Source organism: Dermacentor variabilis, unplaced genomic scaffold, assembly GCF_050947875.1.
Source record: "Dermacentor variabilis isolate Ectoservices unplaced genomic scaffold, ASM5094787v1 scaffold_12, whole genome shotgun sequence".
In the NCBI taxonomy this organism is placed as follows: Eukaryota; Metazoa; Arthropoda; class Arachnida; order Ixodida; family Ixodidae; genus Dermacentor; species Dermacentor variabilis.
Window position 1 is genome coordinate 20890413 of NW_027460280.1, and position 23234 is coordinate 20913646.

At 46.4% G+C, this 23234-nt stretch overlaps 1 protein-coding gene across 6 annotated transcripts in view; it reads left to right on the plus strand.

Moving 5' to 3' along the window:
• LOC142566349 (AP-5 complex subunit beta-1-like) overlaps positions 1 to 23234 on the plus strand; it is a 217896-nt gene that overhangs the window by 104556 nt on the left and 90106 nt on the right. For 4 of the 6 annotated variants that reach the window (XM_075677273.1, XM_075677268.1, XM_075677269.1 and 1 more), the window contains 3 exons: positions 13643 to 13741; positions 15345 to 15498; positions 15579 to 15680. In XM_075677273.1, the coding sequence (XP_075533388.1) occupies positions 13643 to 13741; positions 15345 to 15498; positions 15579 to 15680 (355 nt within the window). The remainder of the gene's footprint in view (positions 1 to 13642; positions 13742 to 15344; positions 15499 to 15578; positions 15681 to 23234) is intronic. The other 2 variants (XM_075677272.1, XM_075677270.1) reach the window with 1 other exon arrangement.

A 23234-nucleotide genomic window follows, 5' to 3' on the forward strand; every position in this document is an offset into this window, starting at 1 on the left:
GGCGGCTCGTTTCTTGAGCATCGCTCGATGTTATCGTGATAATATGTTGCCAGTGCCTCTTAGAAACCGAAGCAAGTGACGCCTAGTCAATCAAGTAACCATCGATGATGCCCAAACCACGAGACAAACTAGCTGCTTCATTCACTTCTTTATGTTTCACATATCCAACATTGTTAAGAGCGTGTATGGTATAGTGATGCACCTCTGCACGTCTTTCACGGTAAACGGAACTCCTGTTAATTGAAACACATTTCTCCGGTGAAGTTCCATTTAATGCGATTCTGCTGTATCTTCTACAGTATCTTCAATTAACTGCATTTCTCGACACTTTCCTACTGAATTTCAAAAATCGTTTCCTTCAGCACAATTTGGACATGTTTGCCGCTAAAGTTCAGAAACTAATGTTGAATTCCAATGGCGGAGTCGGAGCAGCAGACGGACTCCGCGAGCGAGCACTCGACTCTAGCGCAGAGCAACGCCTCTAGATCCGCCAGTGGAACACAACCTGCGCCACTGGAGCAAGGTGGAAGCGGAAGTTCTATTACCGAGTTACCCAGGATACCTTGCGTGTTGTCATTTTCTTCCGCTGTTTGCTCCCAGCACCGCTGCACCGGTCACTTTTCTCTTCAGCGCCGTTCACCTGTTGTTTTTTTAAAAGTGCGGAATGGATATCTCGCCAAGCGTGCAGCAGCTTTTGCTTCCTCGCGCGTCGTGACCGGTGGCGCCTCCCAGCAGACAAACGGGGTAAAGGAAATACGTCACGCAGAGTTCCGGTCCACTCCGCCGATTTGGCAGAGCATCTTTTTCTGCTCCATGGAGTGACTACCGCTCTGAATCCCCTCCAACTCTCTCATTGGAACACCTTACTCCCGCCCTCACTCTGCCATTGGAACAAACTTGCTCCGAAACGAGCAGAAAAACTTGCTCCGACTCCGCCATTGAAATTCAGCATAACTGAAAAGTACATTCCATCCCACATCATTACCTCCAATTCTGATGCTCTTTGGTACAATACCCATCTGAAGTGCCTATGTAACCTCAAGAAATGCCTATATCGTTCCGCAAAACACTCGCCAACTGACACACGCTGGTCTTCTTATAATTCCGTATTCGACATGTATGGTAACAGCACTAAAGAACACTAACTTTCCAACTTCTAACTAACCCTAACTTTCTAACTCTCTATCTAACATTCAAAAATCTAACTTTCTATCTAACGTACTTCCATCAATGTTAATGACTAACGTTAAAAAGTTTTGGGGTGTAATCAACCCTTTGCCTGATGAGCACATAACTTTGGAAGACCCTACGACCATCGTTATACCTAACGAACAGTGTGGTGCTGCCCTTAATGATGCATTTGTGAAAAATTTTTGTCTCCTGCAATGACTGCCTACCTCCTACTTGCCAGTACAATCATGTAGTTATGCCTCCAGTGATCGTTGATACGGCTGGCATTGCAAAACTAATTGATCCCCTGAACCAACACTCATCACCTGGTAATGACTCTATTAACTCAAAATTTCTTAAAAATAACAACGACGTTAGTTCTGTTATTCTAACAATACTTTTTCAGCAATCACTGAATACATCTACTCAACCTAGCCAATGGAAAATCTGGAAGGTGGTTCCATTGCATAAATCAGGTAACAAAAATTTAACAACTAATTATCCCCGCATCTCGCTCTCAAGTACTTGCTGTAAATTGCTTGAACATATAATATTCAGTTATCTTGTTAACTTCCTGGAATCCAGTGAATTTTTCACACCAGCTCAGCATGGATTTAGAAAAACATTTGCATGTGAAACTCAGCTTGCAATCTTTACGCACAAATTGCATCGTATTCTCTATCGTTCATCATTTGCAGATCGCATTTTTTTAGACTTTGCTAAGGCATTTGGTAAGGTCTGTCGTAAACTTTCACTTTATAAACTAAGTAAGCTGAATCTTGACACTAACATCCTGAAGTAAATTGAATTCTTCCTATCTAACCGGGCTCAATTTGTAACCACATATGGTTGTAACTCACCACTTCAAAGCGTAATTTCCAGTGTACCACAACATTCACTTCTCAGGCCTCTTTTGTTTCTCATTTATATTAACGACCTCCCTTCCTCACTATCATCTAGCATTCACTTATTTGCTGATGATTGTGTTATCTTTCGTGAAATAACTAATGCAGAGGATCCCAGCCACCTTCAGTCTGATCTAATTAGTGTAGCTAACTGGTGTGAACATTGGCTAATGGAACTAAATGTTGGCAAATGTAAAGTTATGCGTGTATTCCGAACAACTAACAGCGTGCATACATATTACTTAGATGATGTACCATTTGAATTAGTTCACTCTTATGAAAAGCTAGGTATGCATATCTCTGCTAACTTATCTTGGAATGTTCATACTGACTATGTAATCCGCAATGCTAACCGCATGCTTGGCTACCTTCACTGTAACTTTTCAACCACCCCTTCATCCCTAAAAATGCTTCTTTACACTACCCTTATACGGCTGAAACTAGAATATGCCTGCGCTCTTTGGGATCCTGCCATTGATAAACTAATTAATTCATTAGAACTCATCCAAAATAATTCAGTTCATTTCATCTTGCGTAATTACAACAGAACTGCAAGTGTGTTTAACATGAGAACCGACCTTGCACTTATCCCACTTTCTTCTCGTCATAAAATCACATGTTTAGTTCTTTTTTATAAAGTATGTGGTCATTCAACACTCCGCAACAATCTCATTTTCAGCCACAATATGTATCGCCTTGAATCAACCACCGTTTGAGGTTGGCCTCAAATCATGCCACAGTAAAACTTTTTGCAGTCACTTTTTCTTCGGTCATCCACGGAATGGAACCATCTTCCTGGTGTAGTCATCCATTTATGATAACTAAAGACTTCGAGCAGCTTTAGCTAACATTGTGTAATCGAAGCATTTTTTGTTTACTGTATGGTTATAACCTAAGTGCATTTGTATTTACCACTTTACTATCTTAGTTTTCTACTAATTTGTCATGACGTTGTGAACCTTAGCTAAAACTATATAATCAGAAGCCTTTGTACTGAAACGTTCTAATTGCTCATATTTGTTCCTTTACTCATTTGCTGTAACCCACTCCCCTCTTTGATGCCTTTGGCCCTGAGGGTAATATTAATTAAATAAATAAATAAATAAATAAATAAATAAATAAATAGTGAAGGAACCCAAAACTGAGCAACCTGAAAGCTTTTTTTGTAAAAAATTTGTTTCTTGGAATATATACCCCTTTGAAGAATACTCACAAAAAAGCAACTTGCATTTTCATGGTGGAATACTGTTCAGTGTATCACTGGCTCTTGTACAGCACTGGAAAAACAATAGAACTCTCCCTCTACCTTTAAGGTGAGATTGAGATGTATGTGTTGGTTTCTGAGGAATCTATATGGTACAGCAAAGTTCATAATTTGCAAATGTTCCTCATACATCAGATTTGAAGTAATGGTACCTTTTTCTATAACGGTACATTTGGCTGAGCCCAACCACACCCTCACTTGTATTGAAATTATACAGAGCTCCCTCTTCACTGAAACCAGAGAAAGAACGAGCAAGCTGTACATGCAGCCCCTCACCAGAGCAATCAGAGGCCGGAAAAGAAAACACGTCAGCCCTTCTTCCATTGTAAACAAACGAGGCTCGATGAGGAGGGAACATACCACCGTGGTTGACGTCACATCAACAGTGGAAGCTGCAGAAGCCACGTGACCGAAACTTCTTCAGATCTTGGTCGCACTCCCAGGTCAAAGGGGAGAGCGTCTCCGATGAGCTTGACCGCGGCTCTGTGTAAGAACCAGCCAAATGCATTCAGAGCCCTCAATTTTGACCAACTGAATGCAATGTGTGCTGCCAGAGCACTCTGTAGTGCTTGGAAACGACCAGCCAAATGTACCATAACTCTTCCATTGTAGTTTTGGAAGGCATTTGGAGAAATGCATGACACTGATGCTGTTGCAATGTGCATATGCATTGATGTGCAAATTAATGTTTAAGATCCCCAGTTGCCCACTACGGCTTCTCCCCAAGCCCAGCTGTAACATTATTCCAGGAATGGTAGAGTCAATCTGATATGTCATGTGATGCTTTCTTTATTTTGTTGGTAAGCTTTAGGTGTTGTGTGGGTCTTCATTGAGTTGCAGAATAAATGTAAAGGGACACTAAAGAAAGATAAATTATTCACATTGTATTAGTAAATTACCTGTCTATCCCAAAATTTCAGGTCTTACTGTGAGAGCATGCCTGGTAAGCCAGAAAAGACGCAAGAACGAAAGACGGGTGGGGACACCGCCTTGAAGTTTCTGCACTATGCCTCACCATGGATAGATTTTGACGGTGCCTGCTTGGGCCAAGTTAACTTGTAATTGGTAATGATGGACTACATTTATTATTCTCAAAGAGCCAAAGACTGAACTTGGCAAGTTTCACCACCTTTTGCTGTGCCACAACAGTCCAAACACGAGAAAATACTTTCAAATTCTTGACATCACACTGGTGCTGACGTTTCTATGTGAAATTTTTAAAGAATGGAGCTTTGACCTTCATTTTCTCTTCTATAATGAACTTATCACCAAACCAAAATAGCATTTTGAAGACGCACTTAACCAGTCTAAATTGACTTAGCATTGACACAATGATGTGGGGCTCCCGCAGCGCGAGACGGCACGCGCAAAGGTCGGCGCCATGAAAAACAAAGCGCGTAAGCTGCACGCTCTTCTTCTGGCCTGCCATTAAACAGAAGCGTCTATTTTGCAAGACTCCATCTTCGATCTACGTCACATTTTTCTGGTGGAGGTGCTGGGTACATGCGACCACTCCCAGATTGAACACCGTCTACAAGCCCAATACGAAGTCTGGACGAGCTGACTCCTGTTCACGTACGGACCAGCCGTCGACTTCAAGGACTGCCACCTGAGCATGAGCGTCTACCCAATCGAGTCAGAAGGATGAGTACATCGGTTCCATATTCTTCCTCAACCGCACCGACCAAGGTCGTCCTTAACCAGCCATGAATCCCCATGTCCTTCCATGGGGACACCTTCGAGGATGTTGAGGACTGGCTCGATCACTGCACTGTAGAGCGCAAGCTACGCAATGCCTACTTTGCCCTTGAGGACTATGCGCGGGCATGGTTTGAGAATCATGAGGCGGCCCTATCGACATGGGACAAATTCCGACGGCAGCTAATCAGCACATATGCTAGCCTCGATCACAAGGAATGAGCTGAATCTGCAATTCAGGCGAGAGTACAGCAGCTGAACGAAAGCGTCGCAATGTTTGTCGAAGATATGTGCCGACTTTTCCGACACGCAGATCAGTCCATGCTGGAAGAAAACAAGCGCAGGAACTTGATGCGCAGTGTCAAGCAAGAGTTATTCGGTGGCCTAATATGCGACCCACCAAAGACCGTTGCAGATTTTCTTGCAGAAGCCATATCAATGGAAAAGGCACTGCAGCAGCGAACAAGGCAGTACAACTGCGATGTGTTTACTCTATCGCATGACCCTCTCGCTATACCCTTGGACAATACCGACACCTTGCGGGAGCTCATTAGGCTTGTTGTTCGAGAAGATCTCCAAAAGCTTCAGGTGGCTCCGGCATCAGTACAGCGATTTGCTCTGGCTGGAGTCGTCCGGGAAGAAATCAGGCAGGCAGTCCAAGTCCCAGAGCGAAGCAAGACACCACAGCACGAGGTACGGCAGCCACAGCCTCGCATGTCGTATGCGGTAGCTGCGCAAATTTCGTTGTCCCCGATTTTTCACAATGTGAGCGACGTCCCAGTCTTTCATGGTGTGCGCGCCATTGAACAAGCAACTGGCGACTTCAGGCTTCTCCGCACGTCATTCATGGCTGAAACATGACCACCCTACAAGAGCAACGTATGGCACTCTGCAGACCGGAGGCACTTGTGTTTTCATTCTGGTGAAGCCGATCACCTCTACAGGGCGTGTGCTTACCGCCGAGCTGTGCTCCGTGGATTTTCACTGAATGCGCCATGCTTGCGCAATGGTGAATGCCCCCTGGAGATTGAAGCCTACCTCGTGGATGCCAGATGACCACGAAGTCACGGGGTTAATTGACACGGGTGCGGACACATCTGTTATGAACCAAAATCTCGTGCATATACTGAACAAAGTTTCGACGCAATGGAGCGGAACTCAGATTTGCACTGCAGGAGGGCACTTCATAACCCTAATAGGCCACTGCATGGCATGAGTCAACATTCGGGGCTTCACATACATCGGCGACTTCGTCATTCTTCCTGAATGTTCAAAGGACCTTATAGTCGGCATGGATTTCCTTCAGGCAAACGGCGCCATCATCGACCTGCAAAAGTCTAGAGTCAGCTTCGCTACTACACAAGCCATAGCAAACAGTAATGACAACGACCGTGACATCACGCTTCGCGTAGCTGATGATCACGTCACGTTGCCACCCAAGAGCAGTGTGCTTACCCTTGTCCGATGCGACATGGAGGACGACACCGAAGGAATTGCCGAGGCAAACATTCCCCTGCCTCTTGAGCGGCACATTTGCATAGACAGAGGGTTTCTTCAGGTGCGAAACAAATGTTCAGTCATTTTGCTAACAAACTTTAGCAACGAGTATCGGCATGTACCGTGAGGAACGACAATCGCACTTCGCGAAATCATTGATGTTACTGACATTGCCACATTGGAATTTGCATCGTTTCTGCAATCTGAGTTACCCAGCCTAAAAGAACGGATTCACGTTAATGCTGCTCTGCCAGACCATCAGAAAGACCGTCTACTGAGTCTCGTGAATGAATTTGCGGACTGTTTTTCAACGTCATCCAAAGTACGGTGCACGTCCATCACAAAGCACTGCATTATTATGGACGAGTTCACACATCCTGTTCGTGAGCATCCTTACAGAGTGTCTCCAGTGGAAAGAAAAGTGATCAAGCATCAGGTGAAAGAGATGCTCCAAGACGATGTGATCCAGCCGTCCACAAGCCCATGGGCCTCCCCTGTAGTGTTAGTCAGAAAGACAACACACCACGTTTCTGTGTGGATTACAGAAAGTTGAACCGTGTCTCCAAGCACAATGTTTATTCATTGCCACACATGGACGACGCATTGGATCATCTACAACATGCCAAGTTTTTTTCTTCGTTGGATCTTAGGTCAGGGTATTGGCAAATCAAAGTTGATGAACAGCGGGAAAAAACAGCGTTTTTGATGCCTCACAGGCTTTATGAGTTCAAAATTCTCCCCTTCGGTCTCTGTTCCGTATCTGCCACCTTTCAGCGCAACTTCGAACTGTTTATTCACCGCGTATGCGAATGAATGTAAGGGCAAATCAAGATGGGTAGCAAGGACCACACATGTGCCAGTAAAGCGTAAAGACGGTAAAGCGCGCTTTACTTCTTTGAATGGGAGGAATCATGTTTCAAACAGTAAAGCGCACCATTGCTCAGATGTGTCTGGAAGCGTCACTGAAGAAATCTTGTTGCCATAAGGCAGAGGAAAGCTTTCAAAACCAGATTCGGAAGTTGGAAAAAGCAGGCTTTCCAACCTCGATCTTAACCGGAGTAGCTGAAGCCTTGCTGCGAAAATTGAAGAAAGTAGAAAAAAAGGGCGACCAAGATGAGGTCACAAAAAGAAAAAGTAGACCGGTTGTCATCCCGTACACCCATAAGGTAGCGCATAATTTGAAGCATGTGGCGACAAAATATAAGGTTCCTGTGGTTTTTTCCGCCCCAAAGAAACTGGCTGGCTTGTGCGTTAAAACTGATCCCAACAAGGTAAACAAAACTGAATGTAAAAAGAGACATGCAGCTCCACTGGTTAAATGTGCCGTGGGAGTCGTATATCAAATTTCACTCACATGCGGAAAGAAGTACATCGGACAAACCGGCCGCTGTATTAATGATCGATTAGCGGAACATAATCGGGATTTACAAAATGGCACTGGTTCTCATCTGCCGCATCATTGTAAAGCCTGGGGAGAAGAAATGAAGATTAAGTGTGTGGCAAGGCTGAAAGAAGCAAAGGTTTTAAACAGAAGTAAGGACCAGACAGCCCGTGAACTGTTGGAGGCCTTCTATATTAAAAGAAACTGTAGCGATTGTGTTAGCGCCCCATGTATCTTCATTTATAAGAATGAAACTGCTTTTTTAGATACACGGGGGTGAGATACGTGTGTGCATCACCTATCTTTTATCTGCTTTTTTTTGTAAAACCCTCGTGCGCATGTGTGGTTCTTGCTACCCATCTTGATTTGTCCTTATATTCATTCGCATACGCGGTGAATAAACAGTTGGAAGTTGTGCCTGTCCCGTTTCGCTTGCTATGTGTTGTCTTTCTCAGAGCTACAACCCTCTTCTGGAAACATGCACCAACTAGCCCCCCAACAAGTATCACTCAGTCACCTCTCAGCGGAGGATGGATACCGTGCTTGCTGAACTCAAATGGCAAACCTGCCTCGTATACTTTGACGACGTCATCATGTTCTCGAGCATGTTTGACAAACATCTCGCACGACTCGAGAGTGTCCTCCCTGCGATCCGTCCTGCAGGCTCACCATCAAGCCTGAAAAATGCAATTTCAGGCTCCAAGAGCTCAAATTTCTTGGCCATGTCGTTGGTCCTACAGGCATCTGACCAGACACCAACAAGTTAGCTGCTGTCGCCAAGTTTTCAACACCCACAGACAAGAAGGCTGGCCAACACTTCCTTTGTTTGTGCGCATACTATAGGTGCTTCGTCGAGGGATTCTCGAGAATTGCTGAGCCTCTGACACGGCTTACACGCGACGATGGGCTTTTCATTTGGGTGGACGAGCCGCAGCAGTCGTTCAATGAATTGCGCAAGCATTTGCAAGCAGCCTCGATGAAGACGCTGACACTGAAATTCATACTGACGCCAGCAATGCGGGTCTCAGCGCAGTTCTTGTGCAGCGGCAAGCTGGTGCGGAATGCACCATTGCTTATGCAAGCCACAGTCTCACCAAGGCTGAGAAAAACTACTCAACCACTGAAAAAAAATGCTTAGCATTCAATAGGCAGTTAGTAAATTCCGACCCTACTTGTATGGTAAAACCTTTAAGGCTGTCAGCGATCACCACATCCTGTGCTGGCTTGCCAACCTCAAGGATCCTTCAGGCAGACTAGCCCGTTGGAGCCTGCGCTTGGAGTAGCGACGCTGACTGTTTGTCACGTGCACTACTCCCTACGACGTCATCGGACCCTGACCATGACTTGACCATTTGTCGGCGTTATCGATGCCATAAAGATGGCTGAGCACCAGTGCGCTGACCCTGTGCTGCTGCCGCTGATCAAGCACCTTCAAGGAGTTGAAGGTGTTTTACCCCGCTCGCTTGTGCGCGGCTTATCATCGTACTATTTGCACAACAATTTCCTTTAGAGGAAAACTGCAGAAGCGGTCCAAATATGTTCCTCTTTGTCGTGCCGTCGGCGCTGCGCCAAGACATTTTGCAAGCCTGCCATGATGAGCCATGTGCGGGACACCTGGGATTCGCTAAGGCATTAGCAAGGATATGACAGAAGTATTACTGGCCCCGGCTTTTTTCTTCTGTGCAACGGTATGTGAAGACCTGCCGTGATTGTCGGCGCTGCAAGAAACTACCAGTTAAACCAGCTGGCTTTCTCCACCCTGTGGACCCTCCTTAAGCACCATTTCAACAAATAGGAATGGATCTACTTGGGCCATCCCCAGTGACCTCTCCACACAACAGATGGATAGTCGTCGCTACCGACTACTTAACCCGGTACGCCGGAACCAAAGCTATTCCGCAAACAAACTCGTATGAAGTGGCCAAGTTCTTTGTACGCCGCCCACATCATCCTACGACATTGTGCATTGTCTGTTCTCATCACCGACCGCGGTACAGCATTTACAGCCGAACTTATGCAGGATGTTCTCCACCTGATGCATAGCTCTCACCGCAGGAGCACTGCATATCACTCTCAAACCAATGGATTAACAGAACGTCTGAACAGAATGCTGGTTGATATGCTCTCCGTGTATGTCGACATAGAGCACAAGACGTGGGATGAGATATTACCCTATGTGACCTTTGCGTATAACACTGCTGTACAGGAGACTACACAGTTTACGCTGTTCGAACTTGTATACGGGCGCCATGTCGCGTCAACACTTGACGCCATGCTACCTCTGGCTGATAATAGCCCGACCAGTGAACACGTAGAACAGTTTGTACAAAGAGCCGAAGAAGCATGCTAGCTTGCTCGGCATTGTATCCAGAGCCAGCAGCAGACCGACAGCCTTCGATACAACCAGGGTCGACGCGATGTCCATTATAATACTGGCACTTGCGTGTGGGTGACGCCCATTCGTCACCGTGAACTCTCTGAAAAGTTGCTCCGCTGGTATTTTGGTCCCTACAAGGTTATACGCTGCCTCAGTGGCGTGACCTGCAATGTCGTCCCTTGCAGTTCTGACCCTGGTTCGCTCCATCGTCGTCCTCACGCTGAAGTTGTTCATGTAGTGCGCATGAAACCATACTATGCGAGTACGTGAGCGCCGAGATGCACCTGAGGAGCTTCATTTCTTGTCATCGCTGAAAGAACTTTCTGACGTGACCGAGACTGTTGCTTTTCGCATGGGGGGCAATTGATGCAATGAAGTGGGGCTCCCACAGTGCGGGACGGTGCGCACAAAGGTCAGCGCCATGAAAGATGATGAAGTGCGTGAGCTGCACGCTCTTCTTCTGGCCCGCCATTGAAGAGAAGGGTCTATTTTGCAAGACTCCATCTTCAATCTACGTTACAGTATCTCTCTTTATTGTCCCTGTTTGTAAATATAGCCTCTCAGTTCACACACAAGCAGTAATACTGCTAATTAATTAATTGGGACAGAAGTGCTTGGTGGAACACTGGCCCTGCATTCCTGGTCCATCCTGCCAACATTGGCCCATAGCCAGCTGCCATGAGAGGCCCAAGTTTGGGGATTAAAAGTGGTGTAATGTTGGATAATGTTCAGCCACCAGCATAAAGCCAACCACATTGGCCCACCTGGCAAACAATGTGCCATTGTTGAAATTGTAGTTACTATAAATTAACAACTTGTGTCGTGTTTCTAATGCAGTTAGTAATGGTAGTGTTAGCAGTAACCATTGCTAACGGGGCTGAGTTACTAACTTTAAAAACATAGTTGCTCTTACTATCCCAGCTGAATCTTCATGATCAGCAGTTACGACTGCCACTTCTATGGCCATAAATAGGTTGCTTCTGTTCTGAACACTTGGTCAACTATAGTGCTCCCTAAAGAACTCGACAAAGGATTGCAAACTAAGAGCTTATAAATAGGGATTGGATTTTCAGCATCTATTTTATTGAAATTCGGCACGCATTTATGGACATTTACTTTTCTCTGGGAATTCAGCACTTATTGGCACCTATATTATCGGCACCTATATTATCGGCACCTATATTTTATGATAGAACAGCTGTTCTATCGTAAGTTTACTCTCATTACATTTCGTATCTTTCATCGTGAAATATCATTAGATGGCCTTCCTTTTGACAACCTCGTCAACAAAAGTAATACTAGGTTTTTATAGTGCTATAACCTCTTACCTCAAATCAGATCCAACTATGGAAAAATTTACACCTCACTTCTGTAGATTGCACTTTGTAATCGCATCCCTGTTAATATTAAGTCATCTCTTTCATTTCACTTGTAAAAAAAAAAAAAATACTGTTAGCGGAACTACCTTTTCATTTGTCATAAACACATTTTTATATTTATTACATTTCCTTTACATTACCTTTAGTATTACTGTATTGTTAGGCTTCATATTTTTGCAAAACAAGTTTTATTTTTCGTTGTTAGTAATGTGTAAAAAAGCATAGTTCTTTTCATACATTACTAGATATTCCTGTTTGTGAGTATTTATTGTGGTATTATTGTATAGCGCTGTTGGTTTTAATGCATACCTATTGTTTTTTATTTATTTTAACTTGTTCCCTTCCCATTATATTTCTTGACACTTTATTTTTTGTTCGCCCTGTTCTTGCTGCTCTAATACTCTTATGTACCCGTTAATGATAGGAGGTCCCCGTGGCAGTTTCTGACTCTGGGGCCTCCTGATGCTGCATATAATATGTAGGCCCATTTTTTGTACATGCAATAACAAACAATAAACTTCAAACTACAGTACCACCTTTTTGCCATTTTTGGCCCTTGGAAGGACTGCTCACACATATTTATATTCTGCTGCTTTATATTCAGCTGGTGTATTTAGATTGCTACATGCATAGTGCGAGTTTCTTTTGGATGATGCGCACAGGCGCCCCAGCAAAGAAGATGAACTTCTCCTGAATCTCAAGCTGTTGGCTGAACTGGCCAACACTGCAGTTGTTTTTGTAAATATGCCTTGTATTAGTCTTTGAGTGTTTCATCCCTCGTTCAAGTCGCATTTTGGTGGAGGTTGGAGCTTCACGTCCTCATCATGGAGCTCCGCAGCAGCCGTACCATCCAGCTTTCCACCATGGCTCCCGGTGATGACACCTCGTCTGCATCTACAGCTGCGACTCCAACAACCATATACGTCACGGTTACCGATCCCCGTGATCCTGTCATATTCTCCGGCCAAGATAATGTTGACGTTGAGGACTGGCTGGGCATGTATGAGCGTGTTACCCAGAACAACCGCTGGGACCCTACCATAATGTTAGCCAATGTAATATTCTACTTGGGTGCCACACTGTGTGTCTGGTTCCGAAGACACAAGGACGAGCTATCTAGCTGGGATACCTTCAAGGAGAACCTCCGCAGCCCTTATGGAAACCCTACCAGTCGCCAGCTGGCTGCAAGAAAAGTGCTTGCCATCAGAGTTCAGTCTTCCACTGAATCGTACGCCTCGTACATACAAGACGTGAACTCGGCGCCAACTCAGCTCGCTCACTTTCTGTCACCTCAGTGCGGTTGGTCCCCGTCGCCTCAGCCATGCCACTATTCATTGCCGACCAATTATGAACCTTCCCAGACGGATAACTAGACCATGCAGCTCCTGGGGGTAGTGCTGCATTATTCTGATCTTTCTGAAATCCTCCATTGATGCTCTCAACGAACCAGAGCTTACTTGATGTTCACTTCGATGGTGTCCCTTTGACTGCGTTAGTTAATAGTTGAGCCCAGGGGGGTTATTCTGTAAGTGTCCACCTAGTGGATGTGTCCATTTCGTCTGCTGCTGAAGTGCCGATTGGCTGGAGGGCCTTGTGACGTGTGCCCCAGCCCTGCCAATCAGAACTTCAGCAGCAGACGAAATGGACATGTCCACTCGGTGGATGCTTACAGAATATCCCCCCTGGTGTCCATAATGAGTGCTAACCTCCGTTGTCGACTGAACAAGGTTCTCACGCCTGCTACTACACAAGCTGTATGCATCGCTGATGGCAGCACTGCTGCCGTCAATGGAATGTGTACTGCCCGTATAAGCATCGCCGGCCGCCACATTCCAGTTCTTTTTACAGTGCTGACCAATTGTCCCCATGACCTTATCCTAGGACTAGACTTTCTTACTGTGCATTCCGCTCTGATCAACTTCTCTGCCACTACCCTTTGCCTCAAACTTCCTCTTCTCCCGCATGTTTGAGCTGAACTCCCGAACAACTTTAGTACGACCGCCTTCGTCCATCTGTTGCCTGAAGCCTTGACTTTCATCGATTTGCTGTCATCTTTCCCTGTGCCCGATGGTGATTACGTCATCACACCTGTTCCTGATATCTTTTTGATACGCAATGTCTCTCTGCCCCATTCTATCGTAACCGTCACATGCAGTCATGGGATGTGTTCTGAGTCCTGGCATAGACAGCTCTGTCTTTGTGGGGCAGCTGCCATCTTAAGATGCGTTCCAACCCTAACATAGAAAAAAAACAAGCCATCAAATTCTGCATTAATGCAAGGCAATTCGCTGTCTAGCAAGCAGGCAACACTGATAAATGGGCACTTTTATGATAGATTGAAGTCAAGCAAGCACTTTTATTGAGGCTTACGATTATACCGAAAGCTTGTTGACATAGCTGAAATGTCAGACGTTAAGAGTGGGTGCAGTTTAGGTGAGAGGCTTCCTCAATGGCAAATGCAGGTTCCGGGAAGCTATGTGTATGAGTTGTCAGGTGTGAAGGTTCATTATCAATTATTAATTTTGACAAATAAAGCGGCACCATAGCCTAAAAAGTCATGTGAGAAAAATGAATGACTTTATTTTTACGGGTTCTTGAAGAAAATTACAATAACTTTTCGGTTTACCTTGGCATCAGAAATTAGGTGATAGGGCGAACATTGTGAGAGCGAATCCTCAGAACATAAGTTGTCTTTCTAAATGTCAAGTTAGATAGGTTTGCTTGCTTGAATGGATGAAAGACATCTGTATCTTTACTGCTACTCAGAATAGAACATTATTTGCCCCTGCTGTGTGTTGCCCTTCTTACCTGCATGCACTTCTGGGCTTAACACTTTTTTCATTGGCCGAATAGATGTATGAAGTATGGTGGGAGGGCTGTACAAGGAATGTGCAGCTGGTGAGGTGTTTAGGATAACATTGTTAGTTAAACAGATCAATGCGTGTTTAAATGGACAGTGCAACATTGATTGAGCACATGTTTAACTTTTGTTAAGTAATAATTTGCTAAGTAATAATTCGTTAATAATCGTTAAGTAATAATTGTGTGCCATGTCGTTTGCTACTTGAGTCCCTTTTTAAAAAGGTAATAAAGATCGAGCCTCAGAAGTGCTAATAGAAAATATTAATATTACCAATCAAAACAAAAAGGCATAATTTGAACCCATACTATGTCTGTGTCACTATTCAAATTCCTATTTGATGAAGTTATCTTAATACTGTTTCACTAAATTTCATGTATGACAGGCTATCAGTTGTGCACATTTTGCCCAGCAAATAAGCTAGTATGGGTTATGCAGCTTTGGGTGTGTCCAGCTGATGTTACGTACTGATCTTGTCAAGAGATCAGCACCAACAAACCTTACTGATTAATGCTAGGATCTGTACTGGGGGGAAGGCGACAAACTTTAATTTTTCTTTTATTTTTCATCTGAATGCCTGCATATGGGGTGTTTAGGTGTGAATGACTAATGGTAGGTAAATTTGGGGGAGCGGTGACGGGGAGGGGGGTGAATAACAACCTAGGGCAGCAGTTCTTAAGCCACACATGTTTTAGCTCTTTTTTTAATTTGGTTAGTGCACATGCACTGATGAACTACTATGCCCATATTCACTCTTAATATGCTAAATGATTTTTTCGCGCACACTAAAAATGTATTTTCTTTTTCTTCCAGAACAAATGCTCGATGCTGTGATACCTTATTTGCGCATTCTCAAACGACATGTTTGCCTGGCACCTGGACACTTTGGTATCCATTTGCTATTTCACGTGCTTTATCGGCTGTATGTGGATCTGAGAAATACGACTGTTGCAGCATCGTTGACTGAGTACGTGCAATTTTATCTTTCCAAGACTTAAAAAGGAAGAATAGGTTAGGAAATATATATGGTATACTTTCTGCCAACAGAGAAATTACACGTCTAGTCATCAACCTGACTACGCTGGGACCATTGTATTGCCGCAGTCTGCTGAATTTTCTGAAGTGCATTGAGACTGGCTTTCCTGAAAGGTAAGATACATTAGATTGGTAGCCTTGCAGACATTTATTTCAGTAGTTTTTTAAACACTTGTAAAGTAAGCGGGTAGTGAAATAAATGCCTATGTGTTTGAAAGGAATGTATTCAACTGGTCTACTAATAGAATGTTTCCTACAGAATTGGAGCTCCAGCTATAAAAAGCTATGGGTGGCTAGAACAGGCATAAGCTTGGGGAAAGTGAGCAGAAAATTTGGAGGAGATTCATTACATGGTTGAAATGCATTGTAACTAAGCAGACAGAAGAGACAATGTGGTCCACCTGCTTTCAAATTTTTTTCTTTAATCTGTTGTCCTTTGCTGCACTTTTTGGGTACTCATTGCCTAGGCTATTAGTCTGCTGTTTTATGCATACTTCTTATCAGGTATATCTTCAAGGCGTTGTTTCTCTCAAAAAGCACATTGCAAGGATTCTTGGTAGTTGAGCTTGCTAGTACATTATTGTGTCTAATGATCTCAACGCCCCTGAAAAGGAGATTGGGGCATAAGGATATAACTGTCTGTATATTGTCACGTGGTAGTAACAGTTGAGGACACAGCAAGAAAACTATGAATGGCGAAACTAACTTTATTGGGCGAACCTGTGCCCAGAAAAACAGGCTACACTCAATGCTCAATGAAAACGGCGAACACAGTCAGCGATCGTCGAAAATGTGATCAGCGAGTCAAGCACGTCGGCTTTTATAGATCAGTCATAGAATTTTCCAGAGTAATCGCTGGGACCCGCGAGCCTTCCACAAAGTTCTATGCCATTCATGTCGTGCATGCATGCAATCAGATTACACCAGGTTCGACGACAACAGACAGCAGATAGAAGCATCGATAACATTCTAGAAACTTCCGATATATGTAGACGCGTCCTGCGCTGAGCGATAACATTTCTTAGTCAGTAAAAGCGCTCACCCGTAAAAGATAAACGAGTTCACGTGTCAATTCCCCCCTCTCAAAAGGCATCGTCCCGATGCCATAAACATAACGGGAGGTGAAACAAAAAAGTACACTTGCTAAACGAAGTAACAAAACAACAAAGAAACAAAGTCTAAGGTGAAACAGTCCAAAAAATGTGCGAAGTTGAGCTATGTGACGTCCCCAAAGCTCATTAGCGCTAGTGGAACGGCTTAAGTCGCACAACATGAACTACATCAGGTTGTGAGCGACGCCGCTGTGATAGCAAAATACCGCCTGGCACGACCTCATAGTCGAGTGCGCCAATGCGTCGGATTATCTTGTATGGTCCGAAATAGTGGCTTAAAAGCTTCTCACTCAGTCCTCGTCGGCGTATAGGGGTCCAAACCCAAACAGGGTCGCCGGGTTGGTACTTGACGTAGCGTCGTCGAAGGTTGTAGTCTTGGCTGTCGGTCCTCTGATGATTCTTGATCCGCAGGCGGGCGAGCTGTCGGGCGAGCTGTCGGGCTTCTTCGGCACGCTGGAGATAGGTGGCGACGTCATAATTCTCTTCGTCCCACACGTGCGGCAGCATGGCGTTGAGAGTAGTTGTCGGATTCCTGCTGTAAACCAGCTTGAATGGTGTGATCTGTGTTGTTTCTTGCACCACCGTGTTGTAAGTGAAGGCTACGTACGGCAGGACGGCATCCTAGGTCTTATGTTCAATGTCAACGTACATTGCTAGCATGTCGGCGAGGGTCTTGTTCAGGTGCTCCATGAGACCATTCGTCTGCGGGTGGTAGGCAGTGGTCCTCCTGCGGCTTGTCTGGCTGTATTGCAGAATGGCTTGGGTGAGCTCCGTTCTTCCGTTCTTGTCGGTGATGAGAGGCCGTTCCTCTGTCGGTGATGAAAACTTCTGGGGCACTGTGCCGCAGCAGGATGTTCTCGACGAAAAATTTTGCCACTTTGGCTGCGCTGCCTTTCGGTAGAGCTTTAGTTTCAGCGAAGCGGTTGAGATAGTCCGTCGCCACGCCGATCCACTTATTTCCAGATGTTGACGTCGGAAACGGTCCCAACAAATCCATCCCGATCTACTGAAATGGTCGGCAAGAGGTTCAATCGGCTGTAATAATCCTGCTGGCCTTGTCGGTGGTGTCTTGCGTTGCTGGAAGTCTCTGCATGCCTTGACGTAACGGGCGACATCGGCGGTCAGATGCAGCCAGTAATACCTTTCCTGTATCCTCGACAGCATCCAGGAGAATCCGAGGTGCCTAGCGGTTGGATCGTCATGTAGGGCGTGGAGTACTTCTGGACACAGCGCTGATGGTACAAGAAGTTAGCTGGCGCGAACTGGTGAGAAGTTCTTCATGAGCAGGTTGTTTTGTAGCGTGAACGAAGACAATCCTCGCTTAAATGGCCTAGGGACAACATTGGTGTTCCCTTCCAAATACTCGACGAGCCCTTTTAGCTCCGGGTCTGCTCGTTGCTGTTTAATGAAGGCTTCCGCGCTTATTATTCCGAGGAAGGCGTCGTCCTCGTCATCTTGCGGCGGGGGATCGATGGGGGCACGTGAGAGGCAGTCAGCGTCAGAGTGTTTTCGTCCGGACTTGTAGATTACCCTGACGTCATATTCTTTCAGTCTGAGGCTCCACCACACCAGCCGTCCTGAAGGGTCCTTTAAGTTAGCTAGCCAACACAATGCGTGATGGTCGCTGATGACTTTTAATGGCCTGCTATATAGGTAAGGGTGGAATTTTGCTGTAGCCCAAATGATGGCGAGGCATTCCTTTTCAGTCATAGAATAATTGCTTTCTGCTTTTGACAGCGACCTGCTAGCATAAGATATCACCCGTTCAAGTCCGTCTTTCCTCTGGACTAGGACGGTACCAAGGCCTAGGCCACTGGTGTGAGTGTGGATTTCGGTATCGGCGTCTTCGTCGAAGTGTGCAAGTACCGGCGGCGACTGCAGGCATAGTTTGAGTTCTTGAAATGCGTCGGCCTGTGGTGTTTACCACTTGAACTCGACGTCACATTTGGTTAGATGTGTTAGCGGCCCCGCAATGCGGGAAAAGTCCTTGACAAAGCGCCTGTAGTAGGCCCACATGCCAAGGTATCTACGCACTGCCTTCTTGTCAATGGGCTGTAGGAACTTTGCGATGGCAGCTGTCTTCTGCGGGTCGGGGCGTACTTCAGATTTGCTAATGACTTGGCCTAGAAACAGAAGCTCATCGTAAGCGAAGCGGCACTTTTCCGGCTTCAGAGTGAGCCCTGATGACTTGGTGGCCTCCAATACTGTCGCAAGCCGCCTAAGGTGATTGTCGAAATTTCTGGCGAAGATGACAACATCATCCAAGTAAACAAGACACCTCTGCCACTTCAATCCTGTGAACACCGTGTCCATAATGCGCTGAAACGTTGCAGGCGCCGAGCATAGTCCGAATGGCATGACCTTGAAGTCGTAGAGGCCATCTGGCGTGATGAAGGTGGTCTTTTTGCGATCTCGCTCGTCGACTTCTATTTGCCAGTAGCCAGACTTGAGGTTCATCGAAGAGAAGTATTTAGCGTTGCAGAGCCGATCCAATGCGTCATCTATCTGAGGAAGGGGGTATACGTCCTCCTTCGTGATGTTGTTCAGTCTACGATAATCGACGCAGAAACGTAGGGTTCTGTCCTTTTTCTTCACCATGACTACAGGAGATGCCCACGGACTTTTTGACTGCTGGATGATGTCGTCGCACAGCATTTTATCGACTTGATGCCTAATAACTTCACGTTCTTGCGTTGAAACTCGGTAAGGGCTCTGGCGGAGTGGTCGAGCGCACTCTTCGGTTATTATGTGATGCTTTGCAACTGGTGTTTGTCAAATTGTCGATGATGTCGAAAAGCGGTCTTTGTATCGTCGGAGAATACTTCTGAGCTGCTGCTGCTTACTCTTGGTTAGACCTGGATTTACGTCGAAGTCTGGTTCAGTAACTATGGTCGTCGGGGTAGATGCGGCAGAATCCGAGAGGACAAATGCATTGCTGGTTTCCAGAAGTTCCTTGATGTACGTGATTGTCGTGCCCTTGTTGATGTGTTTGAACACCTGGCTGAAGTTTGTCAGCAACACTTTCATTTTTCCTCCGTGCATTCGAGCGATCGCTCTTGCGACGCAAATTTCACGGTCTAGCAGTAGGCGTTGGTTACCCTCGATGACGCCTTCTACGTCGGCAGGTGTCTTGGTGCCGACGGAAATGGCAATGCTGGAGCGGGGCGGGATGCTGACTTGACTTTCGAGCACGCTCAAAGCATGGTGGCTATGAGAGCTCTCCAGTGGTATCGCTTGATCTTCCGACAGGGTTATCGACTTCGACTTTAGGTCGATGACTGCGCCGTGTTGGTTTAGGAAGTCCATGCCGAGAATGGACGTCGCGTGAACATTGTTGGGAGGATAACAAAGGTGGTAGGGTAAGTCCGGTCATGAACGGTAATTCTTGCCGTGCAGATTATAGTCGGCATGATGAGGTGTCCTCCAGCAGTCTGAATTTGAGGGCCTTCCCATGCAGTCTTAACTTTCTTCAACTGGGTGGCGATGGGTCTACTAAGGCGGTGACTGTATGGCCATCGAGAAGCACGTCGAGGTCGGTGGTTCTTTGTCTTGCGTTACAGTTAGGTCTTGGCTTCGGATCATGGCTGCGTCGCGTTGACCTGTGGCTGGTACGTGGCGTTGTCAGGTTTCCTTTTGTTGGCGTATTCTTTGCTTCCAGACTTCGTCGGGATGGTGGCGTGTCGTTGTTATGTCGTCGAGGTAGTCCCTTTGGTGTCTTCGGCGGCGGCGGAGGATCTTCGTCAGTTCGACGAACAGCAACCGCACCTCCATCGGTTGCTGCTTTTAGTTTTCCGGATATGGGCTCGCAGAGCGGCCGCGGGCTGGGCCAGTGTATGGTCAGCGCTGCGGCGACAGGTAGCGGCCTGCAGCTCCTCCCGCATGACCGCTCGGATAGTCTCGCGCAGATCGTCGGTGGCAAGTGACTGAACTCCGGCGTAGTTTGTTGAGTTCGTGCGGCGGTTGAATTGCTGGTTCCACATTTCCAGTGTCTTCTCGATGCTGGTGGCCTTGTGAAGAAACTCGTCGACGGTCTTTGGTGGGCTCTGTACCATTCCGGCGAAAAGTTCCTCCTTTACACCATGCATCAGTAGGCGGACTTTCTTCTCCTTGGACATTTCGGAGTTGGCGTGGCGAAATAGGCGGCTCATTTATTCCGTGTAGATTGCGCTCGTCTCATTAGGTAGCTGCACTCGAGTTCCTAGTAGTGCTTGGGCTCGTTCTTGGCGTATGATGCTTGTGAATGTTTGCAGGAAGCCACTTCGGAACAGGTCCCACGTCATTAAAGCGGCTTCTTTGTTCTCGAACCACATCCTGGCGGCGTCTTCCAATGTGAAAAAGACGTCGAAGTTTGTCGTCGCTGTTCCAGCTGTTAAATGCAGCGATCCTCTCATACGTCTCAAGCCAGGTTTCTGGGTCCTTGAATGTTGAACCCGGAACGTCGGAGGCTCCGTGGGCTGCTGCAGCACGAGGGGGATGCTGGGGCTGCCATTGGGGTTGTCTGGGCGACGATCTTCCTGGTCGTCTCAGGCAAAAGTCCGTGCTCCAGGGGCCGTCCTTGCAGCCTGCGGCTACCTCGCTGGTTCTTGGCGAGGTTGGTGTTGTCTTCCGCGTTTGGGCTTGGGTCACGGCTTTGTGGGGGCATCTGGTACATGAACGCAAAGCACCTCCACCAGATGTCACGTGGTAGTGACGGTTGAGGACACAGCAAGAAAACTGTGAATGGCGAAACTAACTTTATTGGGCGAACCTGTGCCCAAAAAAACAGGCTACACTCAATGCTCAATGAAAACGGCGAACACAGTCGGCGATCGTCAAAAATCTGATCAGCGAGTGAAGCGCGTTGGCTTTTATAGATCAGTCGTTGAATGTTCCAGAGTAATCGCTGGGACCTGCGAGCCTTCCACAAAGTTCTACGCCATTCGCGTCGCGCATGCATGCAATCAGATTACACAAGGTTTGGCGACAACAGACAGCGGATAGAAGCATCGATAACATTCTAGAAACCTCCAATACATGTAGACGCGTCCTGCGCTGAGCGATAACATTTCTTAGACGGTAAAAGCGCTCGCCCGTAAAAGATAAACGAGTTCACGTGTCAATATGTACAAATATTTTCTTAAGCATTCTTGAGTATATAAAAAATTTTTGTGCGGTAAAAAAAAAGAAAACTGTGCAAGGACAGGAGTGAGTCAGCAAACATTATGTGAGTGCTGGCCACGGTGTAAGATACATGCTCTTTAGGGGGCGCACTTTTCGGCGTGCTTGCGGGATGTGATCTACCAGATAAAGTAGCAACAGCATGTGTCTCTCAGCCCTGTGATGGCAGCGGATACTCATTAGCAGTACGACGCAACTTCAAGACAGAAAAGGTTTTTATGGTTTCATCTCCCATTGGGGGGGGGGGTATAGCAAATGGCCTATCACAGGAATCCGAAATGATTCAGTGACATGTAAAAGTAAGCCACCATAGTGAGGGGAGAGCGTGGGGGAGAGGGCACCACCTCGATAGAGATGATATGGCGATGCGACGCCACATTCAGATGCTGTTCTCAAGTAGCTCTGTGTTATTCATGCACTCCGTGTCAATTGTTGGATCTTGAGGACAATCCCAATTGCTGTCTCCCAGATATTGGACCTTGCTGTTGAGTGCGGGATTTGGCCGAGGTTGAGGAGGACTTTGAGATAAAAACTGGACGTTCATTTACATTATTTACAGTGAGAATACAAAGAAATTAACAGTAATAAAGTCATTGATGGCCGGCAGCAACTCGGACGCTGCGGCCTGTGGCAAGAAGCCGAAAGAGATGAATGAAGAAATGCCCCCTTTTTTTCTCTGCTCCCGGTCTCTGGCTTTTAACCCCTTCGGTGTCTCGAGGTCACATCCTGTTCGGCCATTTGTCGAGCCCACTCAGGTGTCATCATTTTCGGCCAATGGTAGGCGCCCGTGAAAGTGTAAGTCACATTCGACTCAGAGGGTCGCTCCATGGGCTCTGCTTGTCTGAGGGATTACTTGTCTCCAGTATTGCCTTTCTTGTCTGCAACTGCCGTCACAAAGGTGGATGGGGGTGTTGCACCCAGGGCTTCATGGTGCATTACAGCCGTTGTTGCCTCGCGGCTTGCAAGCGCCGTCACAATAGGCGGATGGGGGTTCCGAGGGCTTCGCGGTGACTTACAGCCGTCGTTGCCTCCTGGTTTCCAAGCGCTCAGCGGGGGGGAGGTGGTTTGTTCTCGAGCGACCTTTCAGAGCCGGAAAGCATCTTTGCTCAGGACCCAGGTTACCTGGAACCGTGCCAGGCTCCCGTTTCATTTTCAGGAAGAGTCAAGCAGTGGGACAATAGCTCCACACAAAGGCACACGACGTGGGGGATGGCAACTTGTTTGGACGTGTTGCACCTCGGTAACGTGGCAGATGTGCTTCTGCGCTCCTTAATTAGGTGTGACGGCGATTTGAAGTAGTCCGGTGAACTCGAAGGAGGCTCAGGAAAAGGTCCCGTATCTAACACCGTGCAAGCTCTCGCCTGCGTTTTAACTGAAGTTGCGTCATCCCGGTGATAGG